General features: G+C 40.5%; 1 protein-coding gene across 1 annotated transcript in view; it reads left to right on the top strand.

The window, feature by feature from the left end:
- Positions 1-21,253, top strand: part of LOC124787671 (proton channel OtopLc) — a 700,713-nt gene that overhangs the window by 667,277 nt on the left and 12,183 nt on the right. The window contains exon 14 of the mRNA XM_047254488.1: positions 14,032-14,205. Within this exon, the coding sequence (XP_047110444.1) occupies positions 14,032-14,205 (174 nt within the window). The remainder of the gene's footprint in view (positions 1-14,031; positions 14,206-21,253) is intronic.

Genomic DNA, 21,253 nt, shown 5'->3' with positions numbered 1-21,253 from the left:
TCAGTCCCTAGGCTCTTTCTGCACCCATCTCCCTACCCTGTCGCTCCTCCCTCTGTGACCATTCCCACCTATAACAGCCTTGTAACTGGAAAAACTTATGCAATCAAAGGAAGAACCGCCTACGAAACAACACGTCATGTACCAGCTGTACCCTCCTGCCACCACCTATAACAGCCTTGTAACTGGAAAAACTTATGCAATCAAAGGAAGAACCGCCTACGAAACAACACGTCATGTACCAGCTGTTACATAAACACTGTGCATCCTTCTACATTGGCATGACTTCCACCAAATTATCAATTAGGATGAATGGGCACAGGCAGAGTGTGTGTACTGGCAACTCACAATATCCTGTTGCAGAGCATGCTCTACAACATGACATTTGTGACCTTTGCACCTGTTTCACCACAAGCGCCATTTGGTTTCTTCCCCCAGACACCAGTTTCTCGGAACTCTGCAGGTTGGAACTAGCACTACAACATGTCCTTGGCTCTCACTCCCTCCCCCCCCCCCCCCCCCCTCCTCCACCCTCCACCCATCTGGCTTTAATTTATGTTAATTTTTTTCCATCTCAGCATTTCTTCACTGTAACTAGTCTTTGCTTCACTCCATTTTAGTTTCCTTTATCTTTCATTGTCTTTTCCATCTATTTTTCACAACCACCCCTCCCTCCCACCTCTTTTACTTACACTGCTCTTAGCTCTTCATTCTTATTAAGTCATGCCTGATGTTTAAGCAGTAATCTCTGTCTGCATATTTCCCTGTCTTCCACCTTTAAGCTCTCAGGTTTTTAAATCTCATCTGATGCAGTCGCAAACAATCAGTCTTCTATTCTCATCCCATACAGTAAGTCTCCCCTGACCTGCAATTCTGAATGACTTTTCCAAAATCTGCCTCTTTTGCTAGACCTCTCCGGTGTTGTACCTTCTGCCCTCTTCCTTCCCCTTCAATGCTTCTGCCTGAAGGAGACTCCAAAAGTTTGCCAGTTACAACTGTCTTTTTTGTGTGAGTTCTCCCACTGCTTTGTGAGTAGATTTTTTATCTATCTATTACATAATTTCTACATACAGTTTGTATACTATAGCATCTACCAGCAGGACCGTGCAATGTGTCACAGCTCACAGTGTACGTGTATGGTTTGAAGAGCACCAGGATGAGTTTACCATACTCTCCAGGCCACCACAGTCCCCAGATTTTAACCTTAATCGATAATCTGTGGGACCACCTCAATCAGGCTGTTTGTGCCACGGATCCTTTCCTGAGAAACCTAGCACAGTTGGCCATGGCAGTGGAGTCATCTTGACTTCATCTCACTGTCAATACCTTCCAACACCTGATTGACTCTCGTTCTGCATATCTTGCAGTGGACTGTACTGCAAAGGGTGGTTATTCAGGCATTTCATAGGTGGTTACATTAATATGACTGGACAATGCATCTGAGCATTGTTTACACAATATCTTTCAAGATTTTGAACATGGCTGCACTTCAGCAACTGTGCATGCCAGAGCTTCAGTGGATTGGAAATAACAAGTAACCAGTTGCAAAATGTGGGTTGATTAGATCAGTATTAAAATTGTCATGTTCAGAAGGTGTTGATGTAGAATTATGTGATCTTCATCCAGTGTGGGAGTCATTGACTGTCTATTATATTTGTGTTTCACCCACTTAACCACCATTTGAAATACATGATTTACTATAGAGCTTCATCTTAAAACTTTTTAAAATATCGCACATTTGACGTTGGATCCAACAATGTGTAGTGTGCAACTTGACAGATTTTTTTTTATATATATATATATAAAAAAATAGAGGGAAACATTCCACGGAGGAAAAATATATCTAAAAACAAAGATGATGTGACTTACCAAATGAAAGTGCTGGCAGGTCGACAGACACACAAACATACACACAAAATTCAAGCTTTCGCAACAAACTGTTGCCTCATCAGGAAAGAGGGAAGGAGAGGGAAAGACAAAAGGATGTGGGTTTTAAGGGAGAGGGTAAGGAGTCATTCCAATCCCGGGAGCGGAAAGACTTACCTTAGGGGGAAAAAAGGACGGGTATACACTCGCGCGCACACACACACATATCCATCCACACATATACAGACACAAGCAGACATATTTAAAGACCAAGTCCTTAAATATGTCTGCTTGTGTCTGTATATGTGTGGATGGATATGAATGTGTGTGCGCGCTAGTGTATACTCGTCCTTTTTTCCCCCTAAGGTAAGTCTTTCCACTCCCGGGATTGGAATGACTCCTTAACCTCTCCCTTAAAACCCACATCCTTTCGTCTTTCCCTCTCCTTCCCTCTTTCCTGATGAGGCAACAGTTTGTTGCGAAAGCTTGAATTTTGTGTGTATATCTCCATGCTACTCTATCCTGTGCAAGCTTCTTCATCTCCCAGTACCTACTGCAACCTACATCCTTCTGAATCTGCTTAGTGTATTCATCTCTTGGTCTCCCCCTACGATTTTTACCCTCCACGCTGCCCTCCAATACTAAATTGGTGATCCCTTGATGCCTCAGAACATGTCCTACCAACCGATCCCTTCTTCTGGTCAAGTTGTGCCATAAACTCCTCTTCTCCCCAATCCTAATCAGTACCTCCTCATTAGTTATGTGATCTACCCACCTAATCTTCAGCATTCTTCTGTAGCACCACATTTCGAAAGCTTCTATTCTCTTCTTGTCCAAACTATTTACCGTCCATGTTTCACTTCCATACATGGCTACAATCCATACAAATACTTTCAGAAATGACTTCCTGACACTTAAATCTATACTCAATGTTAACAAATTTCTCTTCTTCAGAAACGCTTTCCTTGCCATTGCCAGTCTACATTTTATATCCTCTCTACTTCGACCATCATCAGTTATTTTGCTCCCCAAATAGCAAAACTCCTTTACTACTTTAAGTGCCTCATTTCCTAATCTAATACCCTCAACATCACCCGACTTAATTCGACTACATTCCATTATCCTCGTTTTGCTTTTGTTGATGTTCATCTTATATCCTCCCTTCAAGACACCATCCATTCCGTTCAACTGCTCTTCCAAGTCCTTTGCTGTCTCTGACAGAATTACAATGTCATCAGTGAACCTCAAAGTTTTTATTTCTTCTCCCTGGATTTTAATACCTACTCCGAATTTTTCTTTTGTTTCCTTTACTGCTTGCTCAATATACAGATTGAATAACATCGGGGAGAGGCTACAACCCTGTCTCACTCCCTTCCCAACCACTGCTTCCCTTTCATGGCCCTCGAGTCTTATAACTGCCATCTGGTTTCTGTACAAATTGTAAATAGCCTTTCGCTCCCTGTATTTTACCCCTGCCACCGTTAGAATTTGAAAGAGAGTATTTCAGTCAACATTGTCAAAAGCTTTCTCTAAGTCTACAAATGCTAGAAACATAGGTTTGCCTTTCCTTAATCTTTCTTCTAAGATAAGTCGTAGTGTCAGTATTGCCTCACGTGTTCCAGTATTTCTACGGAATCCAAACTGATCTTCCCCGAGGTCGGCTTCTACTAGTTTTTCCATTCGTCTGTAAAGAATTCATGTTAGTATTTTGCAGCTGTGGCTTATTAAACTGATTGTTCGGTAATTCTCACATCTGTCAACTCCTGCTTTCTTTGGGATTGGAATTATTATATTCTTCTTGAAGTCTGAGGGTATTTCGCCTGTTTCATACATCTTGCTCACCAGATGGTAGAGTTTTGTCAGGACTGGCTCTCCCAAGGCCGTCAGTAGTTCCAATGGAATGTTGTCTACGCCGGGGGCCTTGTTTCGACTCAGGTCTTTCAGTGCTCTGTCAAATTCTTCACGCAGTATCGTATCTCCCATTTCATCTTCATCTACATCCTCTTCCATTTCCATAATATTGTCCTCAAGTACATCGCCCTTGTATAGACCCTCTATATACTCCTTCCACCTTTCTGCTTTCCCTTCTTTGCTTAGAACTGGGTTTCCATCTGAGCTCTTGATGTTCATACAAGTGGTTCTCTTATCTCCAAAGGTCTCTTTAATTTTCCTGTAGGCAGTATCTATCTTAACCCTTGTGAGATAAGCCTCTACATCCTTACATTTGTCCTCTGGCCATCCCCGCTTAGCCATTTTGCACTTCCTGTCGATCTCATTTTTGAGACGTTTGTATTCCTTTTTGGCTGCTTCATTTACTGCATTTTTATATTTTCTCCTTTCATCAATTAAATTCAGTATTTCTTCTGTTACCCAAGGATTTCTACTAGCCCTCGTCTTTTTACCTACTTGATCCTCTGCTGCCTTCACTACTACATCCCTCAAAGCTACCCATTCTTCTTCTACTGTATTTCTTTCCCCCATTCCTGTCAATTGTTCCCTTATGCTCTCCCTGAAACTCTGTACAACCTCTGGTTCTTTCAGTTTATCCAGGTCCCATCTCCTTAAATTCCCAACTTTTTGCAGTTTCTTCAGTTTTAATCTACAGGTCATAACCAATAGATTGTGGTCAGAGTCCGCATCTGCCCCTGGAAATGTCTTACAATTTAAAACCTGGTTCCTAAATCTCTGTCTTACCATTATATAATCTATCTGATACCTTTTAGTATCTCCAGGATTCTTCCATGTATACAACCTTCTATCATGATTCTTAAACCAAGTGTTAGTTATGATTAAGTTGTGCTCTGTGCAAAATTCTACCAGGCGGCTTCCTCTTTCATTTCTGTCCCCCAATCCATATTCACCTACTACGTTTCCTTCTCTCCCTTTTCCTACACTCGAATTCCAGTCACCCATGACTATTAAATTTTCGTCTCCCTTCACTACCTGAATAATTTCTTTTATTTCATCATACATTTCTTCAATTTCTTCTTCATCTGCAGAGCTAGTTGGCATATAAACTTGTACTACTGTAGTAGGTGTGGCCTTCGTATCTATCTTGGCCACAATAATGTGTTCACTAAGCTGTTTGTAGCAGCTTACCCGCGTTCCTATTTTCCTATTCATTATTAAACCAACTCCTGCATTACCCCTATTTGACTTTGTGTTTATAACCCTGTAGTCACCTGACCAGAAGTCTTGTTCCTCCTGCCACCGAACTTCACTAATTCCCACTATATCTAACTTTAACCTATCCATTTCCCTTTTCAAATTTTCTAACCTACCTGCCCGATTAAGGGACCTGAGATTCCACGCTCCGATCCGTAGAACGCCAGTTTTCTTTCTCCTGATAACGACATCCTCTTTAATAGTCCCCGCCCGGAGATCCGAATGGGGGACTATTTTACCTCCGGAATATTTTACCCAAGAGGACGCCATCATCATTTAATCATACAGTAAAGCTGCATGCCCTTGGGAAAAATTACGGACGTAGTTTCCCCTTGCTTTCAGCCGTTCGCAGTACCAGCACAGCAAGACCGTTTTGGTTATTGTTACGAGGCCAGATCAGTCAATCATCCAGACTGTTGCCCTTGCAACTACTGAAAAAGCTGCTGCCCCTCTTCAGGAACCACACGTTTGTCTGGCCTCTCAACAGACACCCCTCCGTTGTGGTTGTACCTACGGTACGGCTATCTGAGGCGCCGTCTGACGGACCTCTGCGTGGACTGTCTCCCGTGGCTTCCAATTTTCTCCCTCCAAAATTCGGATTTTGCATTTCGGTTGTCAGTTCATAGTAGACATTGATCCAGAACTTTATTTAGGCAACCAGCTCCTAGATGTTGCAGCACAGTCCCATTTCTTGGGCCTTTTTTTTTTTTTAAAGAAAATCTGATGTGATTGCCCCATATTCGCTGCCCAAGGACTACATGCATGCAGAAGGTTAGTGCTCTCTGCCTCCTGTCCCACACGTCTTGGGACACAGAGCTTTACCGTGCTCTGGTCTTGTCCAGACTAGATTATGGAAGTCAGGTTTGTGGCTCAGCGGCTCCTTCCACTCTGAAAATACTTGATCCTGTTCACCATTGAGAGGTGCGTCTGGCTATTGGTGACTTTCACACTAGTTTTGTTGACAGTCCCCTCGCAGAAGTAGGGATTTCCCCCCATACAAATACGACGAGCCAACTCCTGGTTTCTTACGCAACTGCCATTTGCAGATTCCCTGACCATCCTGTGTACTCTGTCCTTTTCGCAAGTGAGGAACATCTCCCTCCTGATCACCGACCACAGTTGGAATGCATCTCACCTGCCTCTGTCAGGATCTCCATCTCTGTTCACTGAAATGTGCCACGTGTTGTGGACTGACCTATTCCAGGGTCTTAAGGTCTCTGCTGTTGCCCCTATGGCCTTCCAGCATTTTGTATGTTCCATCCTCAAAGAGTTCCAGGGTCCTACCATCTTCTACAATAATGGTTCTAAGATGATAGATAAGGCGGGATACGCTTTCACATCTCCTACTTGCTTAGAACACCATTTATTACCGGAATCATGTAGTGTGTTCACAGCAGAGCTGCTAGCCATTACCAGGGCCCTCCATTTTATTACTCAGTCCTCCCTCCACAGTGCTTTAATGTGTACAGACTCATTGAGCAGTCTGCTACTCTCGTCATCCTTTGGTCTCTGCTATCCGTGACCTTCTCTCCTCCCTTGCCCGTGCTACCTCCTCAGTTGTCTTTCTCTGGGTTCCAAGTCATGAGGGTATCAGGGAATGAACTGGCTGACCATTTGTCTAGATAAACTTATACTCACTCTCCATTCCCTTTCATGACTCCAGCTGTGTATATGCAGATCTATGTCAAATCTCTCTTTGCCCAAAAGTGGAATGGCATCTGGTGGACTACTGCTGTTAGTAATAAACACTGAACAATAAAGGAGACTACTACACTTTGGTTTTCTTCCTTCTGCTCCTCTTTCATTGGTCATATCAGTCTCACCCATTGTTTCCTCCTGTGTAATGAATGAACCCCACAATATGGTTTTGGAGCAAGACTGATGGTGTCCCACATATCAGGGGAATGTTCCCTTCTTTTAGTCCTCTGTGCTAAGTATAGTGTTTCTTAATTTTAATATTAGCAGACAGTTCACAGATTGTTGAACTGGTCCTCAGTTTCCTCCGTGAAAGCAGTTATTTCCGGATATGAAGTTTTACTTTACTCCTGAAGCAGAGGCAATGTGGTTGTGTTTGGGGCCTCTGTTCACATTTTCTCAGTCTGGGACCCCATGACCACTTCCCCGTGGAAAGACCACTCTTTTTTTCAGTTTTTAGATTTGGTCTAACCTTTTATGCCTTTTGTTGTGTGTGTCTTAACTTCTTTGTTTTATAGTTTCACTCCCCCGACTGGATCCATTCACATTTAGAGGACCTTCTTTCTTCTGTGAGTAACTTTGAAAAAGCGGGACTGATGATCTCGCCGTTTGGTCCCATAAACCCTCTCAACTAATCAATCATTCAGTCTCAAAATTTGTCAGGGAAAAACTTGTTTAGAAATCAGGGAATTTCACTTGGGGAAACTTGTGACAACCTTGTTAACATCCCACTGCCTACACCACTGTCTCCCAGACCAAAAATATCACATAATCACAAGAACCAGACACAACAGTACAGTGTCCAAACCTAGTATATCCTTTCTATTTACCTAGATCAACTTTATATTTACCAACAGCTGCTTCACCTCTGAGGAGCAGACATACAAACAGAATAGGGACATGGCCATGGGAGCCAGGATGGCTCCTTCCTGTTCTAGCCTTTTTATGGGTTGCTTGGAGGGGCCTTTCCTGGGATCCATAAATCTACAGCCCCTGGTTTGGTTTAGATACATTAATGACATTTTTGCTGTATGGACTCATGGTGAGGCTGACCTGCTAAAATTCCTGAAATCTCTGAATACCTTCTCTCAATTAAATTTCACGTGGTCCAGTTCCAAATCAGGTGCCACTTCCCTTGATGTTGATCTCATCCTCACCATAGGCCAGCTACACTCTTCTGTCCACATCAAACCCACTAACAAACAACATTTTGACAGTTGTCATCCTTTCCATATCAAACGTTTCCTCCCATAAAGCCTTGGCATTTGAGGCAATCATATTTGTTCAAGTGCAGACCTTTTAACAGCAATACACCACCATTCTCACCTCAGCCTTCACTGGATGTAATTACCCCACCAGACTAGTTCAGAAGCGGATTTCCTGGGCCATCACATCTAATCCTGGTACTGCTGATCCCTCCAAAAAACAACTTCAGAGTGTATTAATCAGATACTTCGACAAAGGAATGACTTCCTAAAACCACACCCTGAAGTGAGATCCATTCTGTCAGAGATTTTGCCCACCACTCTTAGAACATCTTTTCACTGCTCTCCTAATCTCTGCAATATTCGTGTCGGACCCTGTGCTCCATCTGCACCCATCTCCCTACCGTATGGCACCTACCCCTTTGACCGTCCTCACTGCAAGAATTGCCCTATGCATGCTCCTACCACCGCCTGTACCATCTCTGTAACTGGCAAAACATATACTATCAAAGGGAGAGCCACCTGTAAAATTACACGTCATATACCAGATATTATGTAAATACTATTTGGCGCTCTACATAGGCATGACTACCACCAAATTATCAGTTAGGATGAATGAGCATAGGCAGATGGTGTAGACTGGCAACACACAATATCCTGTTGCAGAGCATGCTCTACAACATGATAATTGTGGCTTTAGTGCTGTTTCACCGCATGTGCCATCTGGATTCTTCTCCCAGAAACCAGTTTCTCAGAACTCCACAGGTGGGAACTAGCACTACAACATGTCCTTGGTTCTTTCCACAATCCTGGCCTTAATTTAGGCTAATTTATTTCTTCTCAGCACTTCTTCACAGTAAATACTCCTTCACTCCATTTTAGTTTTCTATATCTTTCATCATTTTCTTAGGTGTCATTTTCCGCTGCCCCCCCCTCCCCCCCCTTCCTTCCCACCTCTATTACATACAGTGCACTTAGCTTTTTAGTCTTATTAACTCATGCATGATGTTTAAGCAGTAATCTCTGTCTTACATATTATATTACCCTGTCTTCCACCGTTAAGCTCTCAGATTTTCAAATCTCATCCACTGCAGTCCCCAACAAGCAGCCTTTCCTTCTCATCCAGTCCTTTGTCCTTTGCCTTCACCTTTCTTCCTTCCCCTTCAACCCTTCTGTCTCAAGAAGCAGCCACTGGCTCCAAATGTTTGCCTAATTATAACCTTCTTTTATGTGTGTTTTCTGCCACCATTTGGTATATAGATTTTTTTTTTTTATCCATCCCTTTAGAAGAGTTGGGCACATTACTTTCCATCTTCTGTTGTTCCATGAGCTGTCTGGGTGGCTGTTGCATATTCTTCTGTCTTTTCTTGTTCTTCTTCAGCAACTATGCTTTATGGTGAGACCACAATGCTGGTTTTGAAGAGCATTTTAACTGGAGCATGTGTTTGCAATCGAAGGCCCATCAACAAATCATTTTTCTACTTCACACTCTCAGTGTAAAAAAGTGTTTTTGGTCATCATTGTGTTTCCATGTTTAGGAAAATTTGTGAATTGTTACTCTAATTTATATTGCTAATGTATTCTCCAATTTGCTGACATATACATTTATTTATGCGCATGCCATGACATTCAAGATAACACATACACTCCTGGAAATGGAAAAAAGAACACATTGACACCGGTGTGTCAGACCCACCATACTTGCTCCGGACACTGCGAGAGGGCTGTACAAGCAATGATCACACGCACGGCACAGCGGACACACCAGGAACCGCGGTGTTGGCCGTCGAATGGCGCTAGCTGCGCAGCATTTGTGCACCGCCGCCGTCAGTGTCAGCCAGTTTGCCGTGGCATACGGAGCTCCATCGCAGTCTTTAACACTGGTAGCATGCCGTGACAGCGTGGACGTGAACCGTATGTGCAGTTGACGGACTTTGAGCGAGGGCGTATAGTGGGCATGCGGGAGGCCGGGTGGACGTACCGCCAAATTGCTCAACACGTGGGGCGTGAGGTCTCCACAGTACATCGATGTTGTCGCCAGTGGTCGGCGGAAGGTGCACGTGTCCGTCGACCTGGGACCGGACCGCACCGACGCACGGATGCACGTCAAGACCATAGGATCCTACGCAGTGCCGTAGGGGACCGCACCGCCACTTCCCAGCAAATAAGGGACACTGTTGCTCCTGGGGTATCGGCGAACACCATTCGCAACCGTCTCCATGAAGCTGGGCTACGGTCCCGCACACCGTTAGGCCGTCTTCCGCTCACGCCCCAACATCGTGCAGCCCGCCTCCAGTGGTGTCGCGACAGGCGTGAATGGAGGGACGAATGAAGACGTGTCGTCTTCAGCGATGAGAGTCGCTTCTGCCTTGGTGCCAATGATGGTCGTATGCGTGTTTGGCGCCGTGCAGGTGAGCGCCACAATCAGGACTGCATACGACCGAGGCACACAGGGCCAACACCCAGCATCATGGTGTGGGGAGCGCTCTCCTACACTGGCCGTACACCACTGGTGATCGTCGAGGGGACACTGAATAGTGCACGGTACATCCAAACCGTCATCGAACCCATCATTCTACCATTCCTAGACCGGCTAGGGAACTTGCTGTTCCAACAGGACAATGCACGTCCGCATGTATCCCGTGCCACCCAACGTGCTCTAGAAGGTGTAAGTCAACTACCCTGGCCAGCAAGATCTCCGGATCTGTCCCCCATTGAGCATGTTTGGGACTGGATGAAGCATCGTCTTACGCGGTCTGCACGTCCAGCACGAACGCTGGTCCAACTGAGGCGCCAGGTGGAAATGGCATGGCAAGCCGTTCCACAGGACTACATCCAGCATCTCTACGATCGTCTCCATGGGAGAATAGCAGCCTGCATTGCTGCGAAAGGTGGATATACACTGCACTAGTGCCGACATTGTGCATGCTCTGTTGCCTGTGTCCATGTGCCTGTGGTTCTGTCAGTGTGATCATGTGATGTATCTGACCCCAGGAATGTGTCAATAAAGTTTCCCCTTCCTGGGACAATGAATTCACGGTGTTCTTCTTTCAATTTCCAGGAGTGTATATGAGAATTATTTAGATACCTTTTGTAGTTTCCTGTTAGTGTTCTCAATTTCTTTGATTGCACATGAGTTAGTCAGTGAGTGAGTGAATTTCTTGTCCCACAGATCATTTGTACAATTAGTCATACAGATGTGGAATGAGCCATCTTACATCCACATTCCACAGTGAAAGAGAAACTATTTCGCTTTGTTTTCAAATTTAACTTTTCTCTATGTCAGACATTTTATATCACTGGGTAAGTGATCAAAACTTTTGCTTGGAGCATTCTACGCCATCTTTTTGTGCTAAAGATGAGTAATGAATGTCATTGTCCTTTTTAATTGCATTGGATTATATCCATCAAACTTCATGTGGTGGTAAACATATGGGAAAACACCAGCAAATGTCTAAAAGATGGTCATGGATGAGCACCACATATTATTCTTAAAGCAAGTTTTTGATCAATGAAGACTTTTTTTGCATAAACATAAGTTTACTCAGAACATTATTCCATATGACATTACTGAATGAATGTCAACTTACTGATTTGGCTCTCCACACGATTTTCAATGATTTGAAGTGCAAATGTGGCTAAACTAAATTGTTTTAGGATTTTCAAAATGTGGTATTTCCATTTAAATTCTAATCGGTGTCGATGCCTAAAAAGTTAGAAGCTTCCACCCTAGTTATTATCTCTTACCATGTGCTACACATACATTGGTGTAGTAGTTCTAGATGTGCAGAACCAAATATGTTGTCTCTTTTTGAAATTGAGAGTGAGACCATTTGCAGAAAACCATTCAATAATACTTTTAAGCACATTATTTACCATTTCATCTGTTACTGCACACTGAGGTGACAAAAGGCATGGGATACTTCCTAATATCATGTTGGACCTGCTTTTTCCTTGTGCAGTGCAGCAGATCGAAGTGTCATGAGCTCAAAACAGTTTGCTGGAAGTCCTCTGCAGAAATATTGAGCCATGCTTCCTCTACACCCATCTGCGATTGCAGATGTGTTGCTGGTGCCAGGTTTTGTGCACAAATTGACCTCTCAGTTATGTCCAATAAATGTTCGATGAGATTCATGTTAGGCAATCTTGGTGTCTAAATCATTTGCTCAAATTGTCCAGAATGATCTTCAGAACAATTGCAAACAATTGTGGCCTAGTGCCATAGAGCAATGTCATCCATAAAATTCCATCATTGTTTGGGAATATGACATCCATGAATAGCTGATAAATGGTCTCCAAATAGCCAAACATCCAGAGGACCCAGTCCATTCCATGTAAACTCAACCTACACCATTATCGAGCCACCACCAGCTTGCGCCGTGTGTTGTTGGCAACTTGGGTCCATGGCTTCGTTGGTCTATGCCATACTTCAACCCTACCGTCAGCTCTTTCCAACTGAAACAGGACTCATCTACCCATACCATGGTTTCCCAGTTGTCTAGGGTCCAACCAATATGGTCATGAGCCCAGGAGAGATGCTGCAGGTGATGCTGCAAAGTTCACCTGGTGCCATAGCCCATTAATGCCAAATGTTGCCACACTGTCCTAATGGATACATTTTACGCATGAGTCTCCTGAATACAAGTAACAGCTCCACTAATGTACTGCCCTTTTATATCTTTTGTATGTGACACTAACACATCTGTGTATATGCATATTGGTATCCCATGACTTTTGTCCCCTCATCGACATTGTGTATCTGTATCTGTGGATTGATCATTATACTAATCTACAAAAAGAACTAACAGTGGACCTAAAATTGAGCCTTGTGGAATCCCATTCTTTAGATTAAATATGACATTATCAGTTGGTTGGCTATACTATCAGCTCGATAAAACCTCTTTTTGTCTTGAAGAATATTGTGATTCACACAGTCAGATGCCATAAGTAAGGTACAGAAAATACCAGTTGGTGCTATTTTGTTATTTAACACTTGTAAAATTTGATGAGTGAACGTGTAAATGGCATCCTCAGTTAAGCAACTCTACTGAGGGTATTATTGTTGCTTACATGGCAACCTATTCTACATCATCTTCTCAGAAGTTTTGGAAGATGATATCATTAGTGAAATGGGCCAGTAGTTATTGACATCTCCCCTGTCGCCTTTCTTATAGAAGAACTTGACAATGGCATATTTCACCTTCTCTGACGAAATGCCCCGAGTTAGTGATTACGTATTTCGGGAAAGACGGCACTTATTACACCTATATGGGAGCAAGCCTTTAGTTCTCTTTAATATGAGTTACTATTTAAGGATTGCAATGTTATGTGCTGTATGAATATACATTTCATTTGCAATAATCATTGTTTCATATAGTGGTAATTATGACTCAAGTTTCTTTCTTTTGTTTTTCTCCAGCTCTGTTTTAAATTTACTGTTCACAAGGTCACCAAGAAGTTTTACACATTAGCTTTCATCCAATAAGCTCACTAATTCATTTGTGCATTCACTCACATGTTATGTTCTGTATATTCAGTCATATTAGCAATGTGGAATGGGTTATGGACTAAGTATCCATTTCTGGAAGCTGTACCCAAAGTTAGTTGTTTGGTAAGCCATAAAATTTCCTGTTTTGTTGTTAATAGTAAATTTGTTTCCTGTTATAATTTATAAGTCATTTCATATATCACATTAGCTGTGTTTTACATTATTGAAGTGAGGCTCTTTAATGGTCTATATTTTCCATCATGTAACATTGCATTTTTTTACACATGCACTTAAATATCTTACTAAAGTGCCTTGTATCAATGAATGGCATATTTGATTTTCCCTATGTACAAAACTTCTTTTGAAATACATTGGTGGTAGTTTTTATTTTAATTTCTTCTTAAAATCCTGCCTCTCCGCCACATAGAAAACAACATGAGAGTGTCACTTCGTTTATACCATCTCCAACATTTTGAAACCAGTGTCTCAAAACAGAACCTGAAATTGGGGACAACAGCTGGAATGTCATTATTAGATAAGTTATGCTATGTAATCTGAACCATGTTTCATCAATAAGGAATTCTCAGTCATTTTTCCCAATGGATCCTTTTCCAGGTTGTACTACAGCTGTTGTTCATTGCGGATGTGGCACGCCGTCGTGTACATCTCCCTGAACATGACCGCAGCAAACCTGGGCGTCAAGTAGTAACCTTCCTCTTGATCTGCAATGTCACAATGTGGGTCATTTACACATTTGAAGCACAGAAGGTTATTGCTAATCCTGTTCAAGTAAGTACAAAAGTTATTTTAAACCCTACCATCCGGAATATCTGATTCAATATATGCAGGATTTTTCAAATGGTGAGTGACTAGATTTACTTTACCAGCAAACAGTTATAAGAACTGTTTGAGATTTGGAAATGGAATAAGAAAATTTTTTGAAGATTGTAAATCACCAATGAAATATTTTAATTTGTGTGGGGGTGGAGGATGGGGCGGCATACACATTGCTTTGTGCACCTTCCAAAGGAGTAGTTTTTCTGAAAGTAGTTCTGCTAGTAATAATTCATCTCCAATCTGCTTTTCAGTATTTGTTCTCTTTAGGGAGGAGTGATCTCTCCTCATACACATACCTAGATTTCATCATGGGTTTTCTATTTATTTGAGTCTAGGTGAGATATTTTTTTATTTGTTCTTATTTCTTGACCATACATTGACTTGTTAGAATTACTAGTGTTCATACAAAGGTAAGTCACTTCAACTAAGAGGCAGTAAAAAGAACATGTGACATTTTTCTGTTTCCCAGCTATCATGTGATAATCAGAATTGTTAAAGATGGAAACCAGAACTTGTAAAAAGTTTTACATGGTGTCTGGGATTCATAGATTCTGAAAAAGCTTTTGTCTCAGTTTCAACAAAATCTGCACTAACAACCCTTAAGAAGCAGGCCAATCAGTATTACTCATATAAATATCTGTTAATTAGTCTTCATCAGAGCTGGAAGAGGAATCATTCAAGCAGACTATATATATCACCGAATCTATTCTCAGAGGCCCTAGAGAAAGTAATCATATTCTTAAGTTGGAAAATGAAGAAGTTTCCATTTTTTAACATTTAGGAATAGTACATACTAAAGGAAAATATGTGTCAGAGCCATTTTCATTTTGCTAATGACATTGCACTGTTTGCTTCTACTATAGATAAACTTAAGCAACAAATAGAAGGATTTAATAAAGCAAGTTTGAAAGTAGGTCTTAAAATCAATTGTAATATGACAGAAATAAGCAATACCACAAATAGAAAACTGTGTGAATTAATTGTGTAGCATAGAAGCAGCTTATGAATTTTTTGTGTCTAGAGCAGTTGAAGATGATGATTATATAGATAACAAAAGAGTAAAAGTGGCTTTGATTGCTTCAGGTGAACTAAACTTGGCTTTACAAACTAAGCTTCTTTCAAAGTGTCAAAGAGGAAAGCTTACAGTCAGATGTATTACAGGCTTTTACTTGTGACACAAGGCATAGACTCAATTATCGAAACAACTCATTAACTGAGCATTGCTCAAATATCAATAGAGACGTGTATGTTGGGAAAACAAACAGTAAGACAAAGAGACAGGAACACAAATAAACAGGTCAAGGAATAACCTGCAAGGCACACAAAATTATGACTGTAATGAAAATCAGATGGAGGTGGACAGAACTTATTACCAAGTAATTGGATGGTAGATTGACCTAGGAAGGTCTTTGGTGAATTACAACATATAGAAAAACATAAGCAATAACCAAGACAGTGATCTAAGGTAGGTAGGTGTCATTAGAGTATCTTATATGCAGGTTGTTAAAGACGGTAAAACTTACATATATCTAGAGGAGGCCTTGATCCAGGAATTGAATGTCAGATGGCTACTGCTGCTGGCAAGGATGGTGGTGATATTGACATTCCACACAAAACTTATCTTATCTCCACTTCTCATGATTGTTCCCCCAGCTATGCCTACACATTCCATATCATAGTCCTGTCAGGTCTGTCTGTCTCTGGGGCAGATCAGAATGATACAGATGTTAGTCTCTACTTTCAATGTGCTTCTTTTCCCCATTGTCTGCCCTCCCCAGTGTCCCTAACTTCCTGTTTTTTTCTAAGCCATTGCTTTCTCTTTTCCTCTATCGTGTTTCATAAATGACTGATAAATATATTTTTTATCTTTGAATTCACTTTTGTAGCCTCCTCTGCCATAGTAATGAGAATAGTCTGTTAGTTAGTTAGTAAGTTAGTTAGTTATGTGTCCCATAGATCATATTCGCAATAAAAGTTATAATGTAGAATGTATCGATTTAAGAGAAGTAGAACACACTTTTTTAAGTTGATTGGTTGGTTGGTTTGGGGTAGGGGACCAAATAGTGAGGTCATTGGTCCCATTGAGTTAGGAAAGGGTAGGAACGGAAGTTGGTTGTGCCCTTTCAAAGGAACCAGCCCAGTATCTGCCTGAAGTGATTTAGGGAAGTCACGGAAAATCTAAACAGGATGGCTGGACATGGGTTTGAACCATAAGCCTCCTGAATGTGGGTCCAGTGTGCTAACCACTTCTATTCAAGAATTTGGATATGGTGTAGAAAGAGTTATTATGGAGAAATACCTTTAATCTAAATTTGAAAACACTCCTGCTATCAGTCAGACATTTTATTTCCATAGATAGATTGTCAAACAGGATAATAGCCACATATTTGACACCTTTCTATGCCATAGTTAGATTTGTGAGAGAGTAACTCAGATCATTTTTTTCTTCTAGTTTTCTACTTGTTGATATATCTGTTAATCTCAGACACTGGTGGATTGTTGGTTTCAAATTCAGTAAGTGGATAAGTGTGTTGTAGGACCAAAGTTAACATTCCCAGCTACTCAAAGAGATGCCTGCATGATGTACATGTGTGAATCCCACACATAATTCTAATTACTTTCTTTTGTGCAATGAATACTTTCTAATTAAGTGACGAGTTACCCCAGAATACCATCCCATTAGACATCATGGAATTAACAGATTGACTTCTATAGCACCAAGGCTGACAATTATTCTTATGGCAAATGTAGCTAAATGTAACTGTTTTAGCAATATGGTTTTTCCAGTTTTAAGTTTTCTTAAGAATTCACAGCTGAAAACTAAGAACTTTCAACCTTGTTTATTATTTTTTGCTGGTATACAGGGTTAATACAAGGTGGGATATTTTTGACAGTACAAAACCTGATGAACAATGTGTTTTGAAAGTTTAAAGCAAGCCTATTTGTGTAAAATCATTCAGTAACTTTCACTAAAACATCATTATTATTTTCTCTATTAATATCTCTGCTTCACTTTGCAACAATGCTTGTATCATCTCCAAAGATCTCTGATTTCACCATCTGATTCAAATAAAATTATAAATAATTTACATAAAGCAAGAACAGTAGTAGATCGATGATTGAACTTGTGGGACTTCCATTGCAATGTCTCCCCTTGAGCATGATGTGGTGTCCCTCTTTGTATTATTCAGACAGCTTAGGGTAACTTTCTACATTCTGTTTCTTAATTAAGAACTAAACCGTGAACTACATATTCAATAAAAACTTAACTTCTCTGTGACTGTTTGTCTAGCTGTGGATAACATTCCATACATTTGTGTGTTGTATGTTAATTAAATGTAATGATTAACTTCACAACTGCTATCTCCAGTTCATAAGACAGGTGTAATGACTGTTTCCCTGTTTCTGGTTGCACCTATTCTACAAAGATTTGCAGTCTTAGTTTTTGGTCCAAGCTGCAAATTCTTGGTAATTAAAATAACTTCTTGTAATATTTTGAATTAATTTTTGTAGAGTGTAATTGCTTTCATTTATCAATGTATATAGCTCTTTCTCTGTGTGTGTCAGATAATTTATTATTGATGTTAAATAGCAGAAATGAAGCAATACTTCTGGATTATCTCCTACCAGAATCTTTCAGAAAGTCTACAGTGAAATCATTGCAGGCTATTGACTATTCCTTTGCTTTTGGCTGATAGTAGAATAAAGAAGTCTATTAAAAAGCCAGTGGGAATTTGTACAGTGTAATTTTTCATCAAAACATCACAACTACATTTTTAAATGTGATGATTTTTCAAAAATGCTGAAACAAGCAGATTTTGTTATTTTTTATTTGCTTTTACTTATGAGGAAACTATAATTATTTCTGCATTTACTGAATACGAAGGGTGTACCACTGTATGGCTGCCTCATTTATCTACTACACTGCAGGAGGTATACACAGATAAATTGCTTTTTCAGGGTGTGCAAACCTCCTAAACAAATAAAAAATCCATTTAACAATATTATGAAAAGGAAAGCTGCTGTTCATCGTAAAACGGAGATGCTGGAATCCATTTAGCTTGTTTCAGTAATAAAAAAATTTAATTTTCAATGCATCCCTGTTTATTTTATATATCTAATGATTTCTTTCAAATCTGCCCTACTGGATGAAACTCAGAAAGGTGATCCCTTTGACACCAATAATCACGTAGATCCTACTTTGTACAAGGACACCTCTCATCAAGCCACAAATACTTTCTGCCAGAGGCTTTTCCATCTCTTGTTCAGGTGTATGCAATAAATTTCATAACAGCAGCAATAAACACAACTCCAACACAAGATTTACCACCAATTAAAAGCAGCCAAGTTAATTTCACATATACACAGGGAAAAATAATAAGAGACCATGGACTGGGGAAAAGGAATGAAAAGGAAAGCTACATGGTAGAATTTTGTACACAGTATAATTCAGTCATTGATAACACTTGGTTTAAGAATCATAAAAGATAGTTGTACATGGAAGTGACTTGGAGACACCAGAAGGTTTCAGAAATATTATATAATGGTAAAACAGAGACTTCAAATCCAAATTTTGAACGGTGACAAGTTTCTAGTAACAGATGTGAACTCTGACCGTGAGTTTTTGATTATGAATTACAGAGTAAAACTAACAAAATTGCAGAAAGTCTGGAAATTAAGGAGATGGGACATGGATAAGCTAACACCCAGAGGTTGATGGGAGTCAATGGGAGTATTAGGCAATGAGTAACAGAGACAGGGAAAAAGGAACATATTAGAAAATGAATGGGTAGCTTTGAGAACTGAAATAATGGTGGTAGTAGAGAATCAAATAGGTAAAAAGACAAAGTCCAATATAAAATCCATGGATAAAACATTAGATATTGAATTTAAATTGGACTGAACTTGAAAGACAATGTTATAGAAAGGGAAGAAAATGAAGATGAGATGAAATATAAGATACTGCAAAAATTGGACAAAGCAGCGAAAGATCTAAATAAAAGCAAGGCCTCAGAAGTAAAAAAAACAGTCCATTAAATTCATTGTGAGCCTTGGGAGAAATATCACTGCCAAACCTATTCCACCTGGGAAGCAAGATATATAGGACTGTGAAATACAGCTAGAAGACTGTAATAAATCCAATTCCAAAGAAAACAGGTGCTGATGGGTGTGAATGTCAGTTTGGGTTTCAGAGAAATGTAGAAGCATACAAGGCAGTACTGACACAACAACTTCCTTAGAATATATACTGAAGAAAGGCAAACCTATGTTAATAGCATTTGTACACTTAGAGCAAGCTTTTGCCAATGTTGACCGGACTACACTCTTTGACATTCATAATGTAGCAGAGATAAAATACAACTTGTACAGAAACCAGCAGCAGTTATAAGAACCAAAGATGATGAAAGGGAAGAAGTAATTGAGAAGGGAGAGAGACAGAGTTGTAGCCTATCCCTGATGTCATTCATTCTGTACCTTTAGTAGTAGTAAAGGAACCCAAGGAGAAATTGGGGGAGGAAAGAAGAAAGGAGATGAAATAAGACATTGAGGATTTCTGATGATATTGTAATTCTGTCAGATATAGCAAAGGCCTTGGAAAGTAAGTTGAATGGAATGGACAGTGTTTTCAAAAGAGATTATAAGATGGTTACCATCTAAAAAATGAGAAGGGTATGTGGAATGTAATGTAATTCAGCACAACAGTCAGCCTTTTATTAACCACATCTTTAAAATGCACACTGTAGTGCCATAGTTGAGCTGTTCTACCGTGGTCACATATTACTTTATATTTGACTGGGTGAGGTGGCGTAAGGGTTGCAGCACTGGACTCTGATTGAGGAGCAGGTTTCAAATTCCTGTTCAGCCGTCTACTGTTCAGCCATGTGGATTTAGGTTTTCTAAAATTTCCATAAAGAATCCAAGGTGAATATCAAATTGGTTCATTTGAAAAGACATGGCCAGTTTCCATTCTTCTATTTAACCTTTCTGAGCATTTGCTGAGCCTCTAATAACATCATTGTTCACAATATGCTATACCCTACTCTTTGATTTCCCTCCTAATGTAAAGGCTTTTAACATGTCTGTTACATGTTCCACCTACTATGACTGATTTTCATTTCCTAAACCCTTGCACAGTTCACGTGTTTGAGGCTAGTAATTATCTTCATAATACTAATTGCTTGGTAAGTTTCATCACATCTAACCTGCCGCACCTACACATCTTCCATGGCTACCATCAAATAACAATAGTTGTTATTCCCCATTACTTTCACTTTCAACTGAGCATTGTGTGTTTCATCAGAGCTTGCCTCATTCTTATTTACCTTAAAACTAAATAAGGCTAGCTGCTTCTACCTTGCATAACAAATCAAACTTGTTGTTTATTGAAAATTTAACGTGTTTGCATAGTTGTCCCATTTTCATTTGTTACTAGTTACTCTTCCAAATATTGCACAATATTTTTCTTCCACTCCTTTTCTTTTTTCCTTTTACAATTCAACCTGAATGACACAAACCTTTGCATCCTTTTCACCAATTCACTTGTCTCTCCAACATATTCAGCAGTTCCACAGGAGAGCCTCCCCAAAAATTGTCCAATGGTAATATATCAGCCAACTATCTTCACATATAATCCAGACCAGATTATAGTAGGTGTATTGTATTGTATTGTATTGAACTGGGGACCTAGAAACGATGGAGAGGCTTCATCTCCACTGTAGCCCGCAGCAGGTCACAACCCCTCAACAAGCTACAGCAGTCCACTCACCCCACCACTGCCCCACACGGCCCCTTGTGCCCCCCCCCCCCCCCCCCCCCCCCCCCCAGGGAACATCTCACATCAGACGAGTGTAACCCTAATGTTTGTGTGGTAGAGTAATTATGGTGTACGCGTACGTGGAGAAAGTGTTTGCACAGCAATCAATGACATAGTGTAACTGAGGCAGAATAAAGGGAACCAGCCTGCATTCGCTGAGGCAGATGGAAAACTGTGTTAAAAGCC

The sequence above is a fragment of the Schistocerca piceifrons genome, chromosome 3 (assembly GCF_021461385.2).
Source record: "Schistocerca piceifrons isolate TAMUIC-IGC-003096 chromosome 3, iqSchPice1.1, whole genome shotgun sequence".
Taxonomy (NCBI): domain Eukaryota; kingdom Metazoa; phylum Arthropoda; class Insecta; order Orthoptera; family Acrididae; genus Schistocerca; species Schistocerca piceifrons.
The sequence above is the reverse complement of the archived record's forward strand: the minus strand, read 5'-3'. Positions and strand labels throughout refer to the sequence as shown.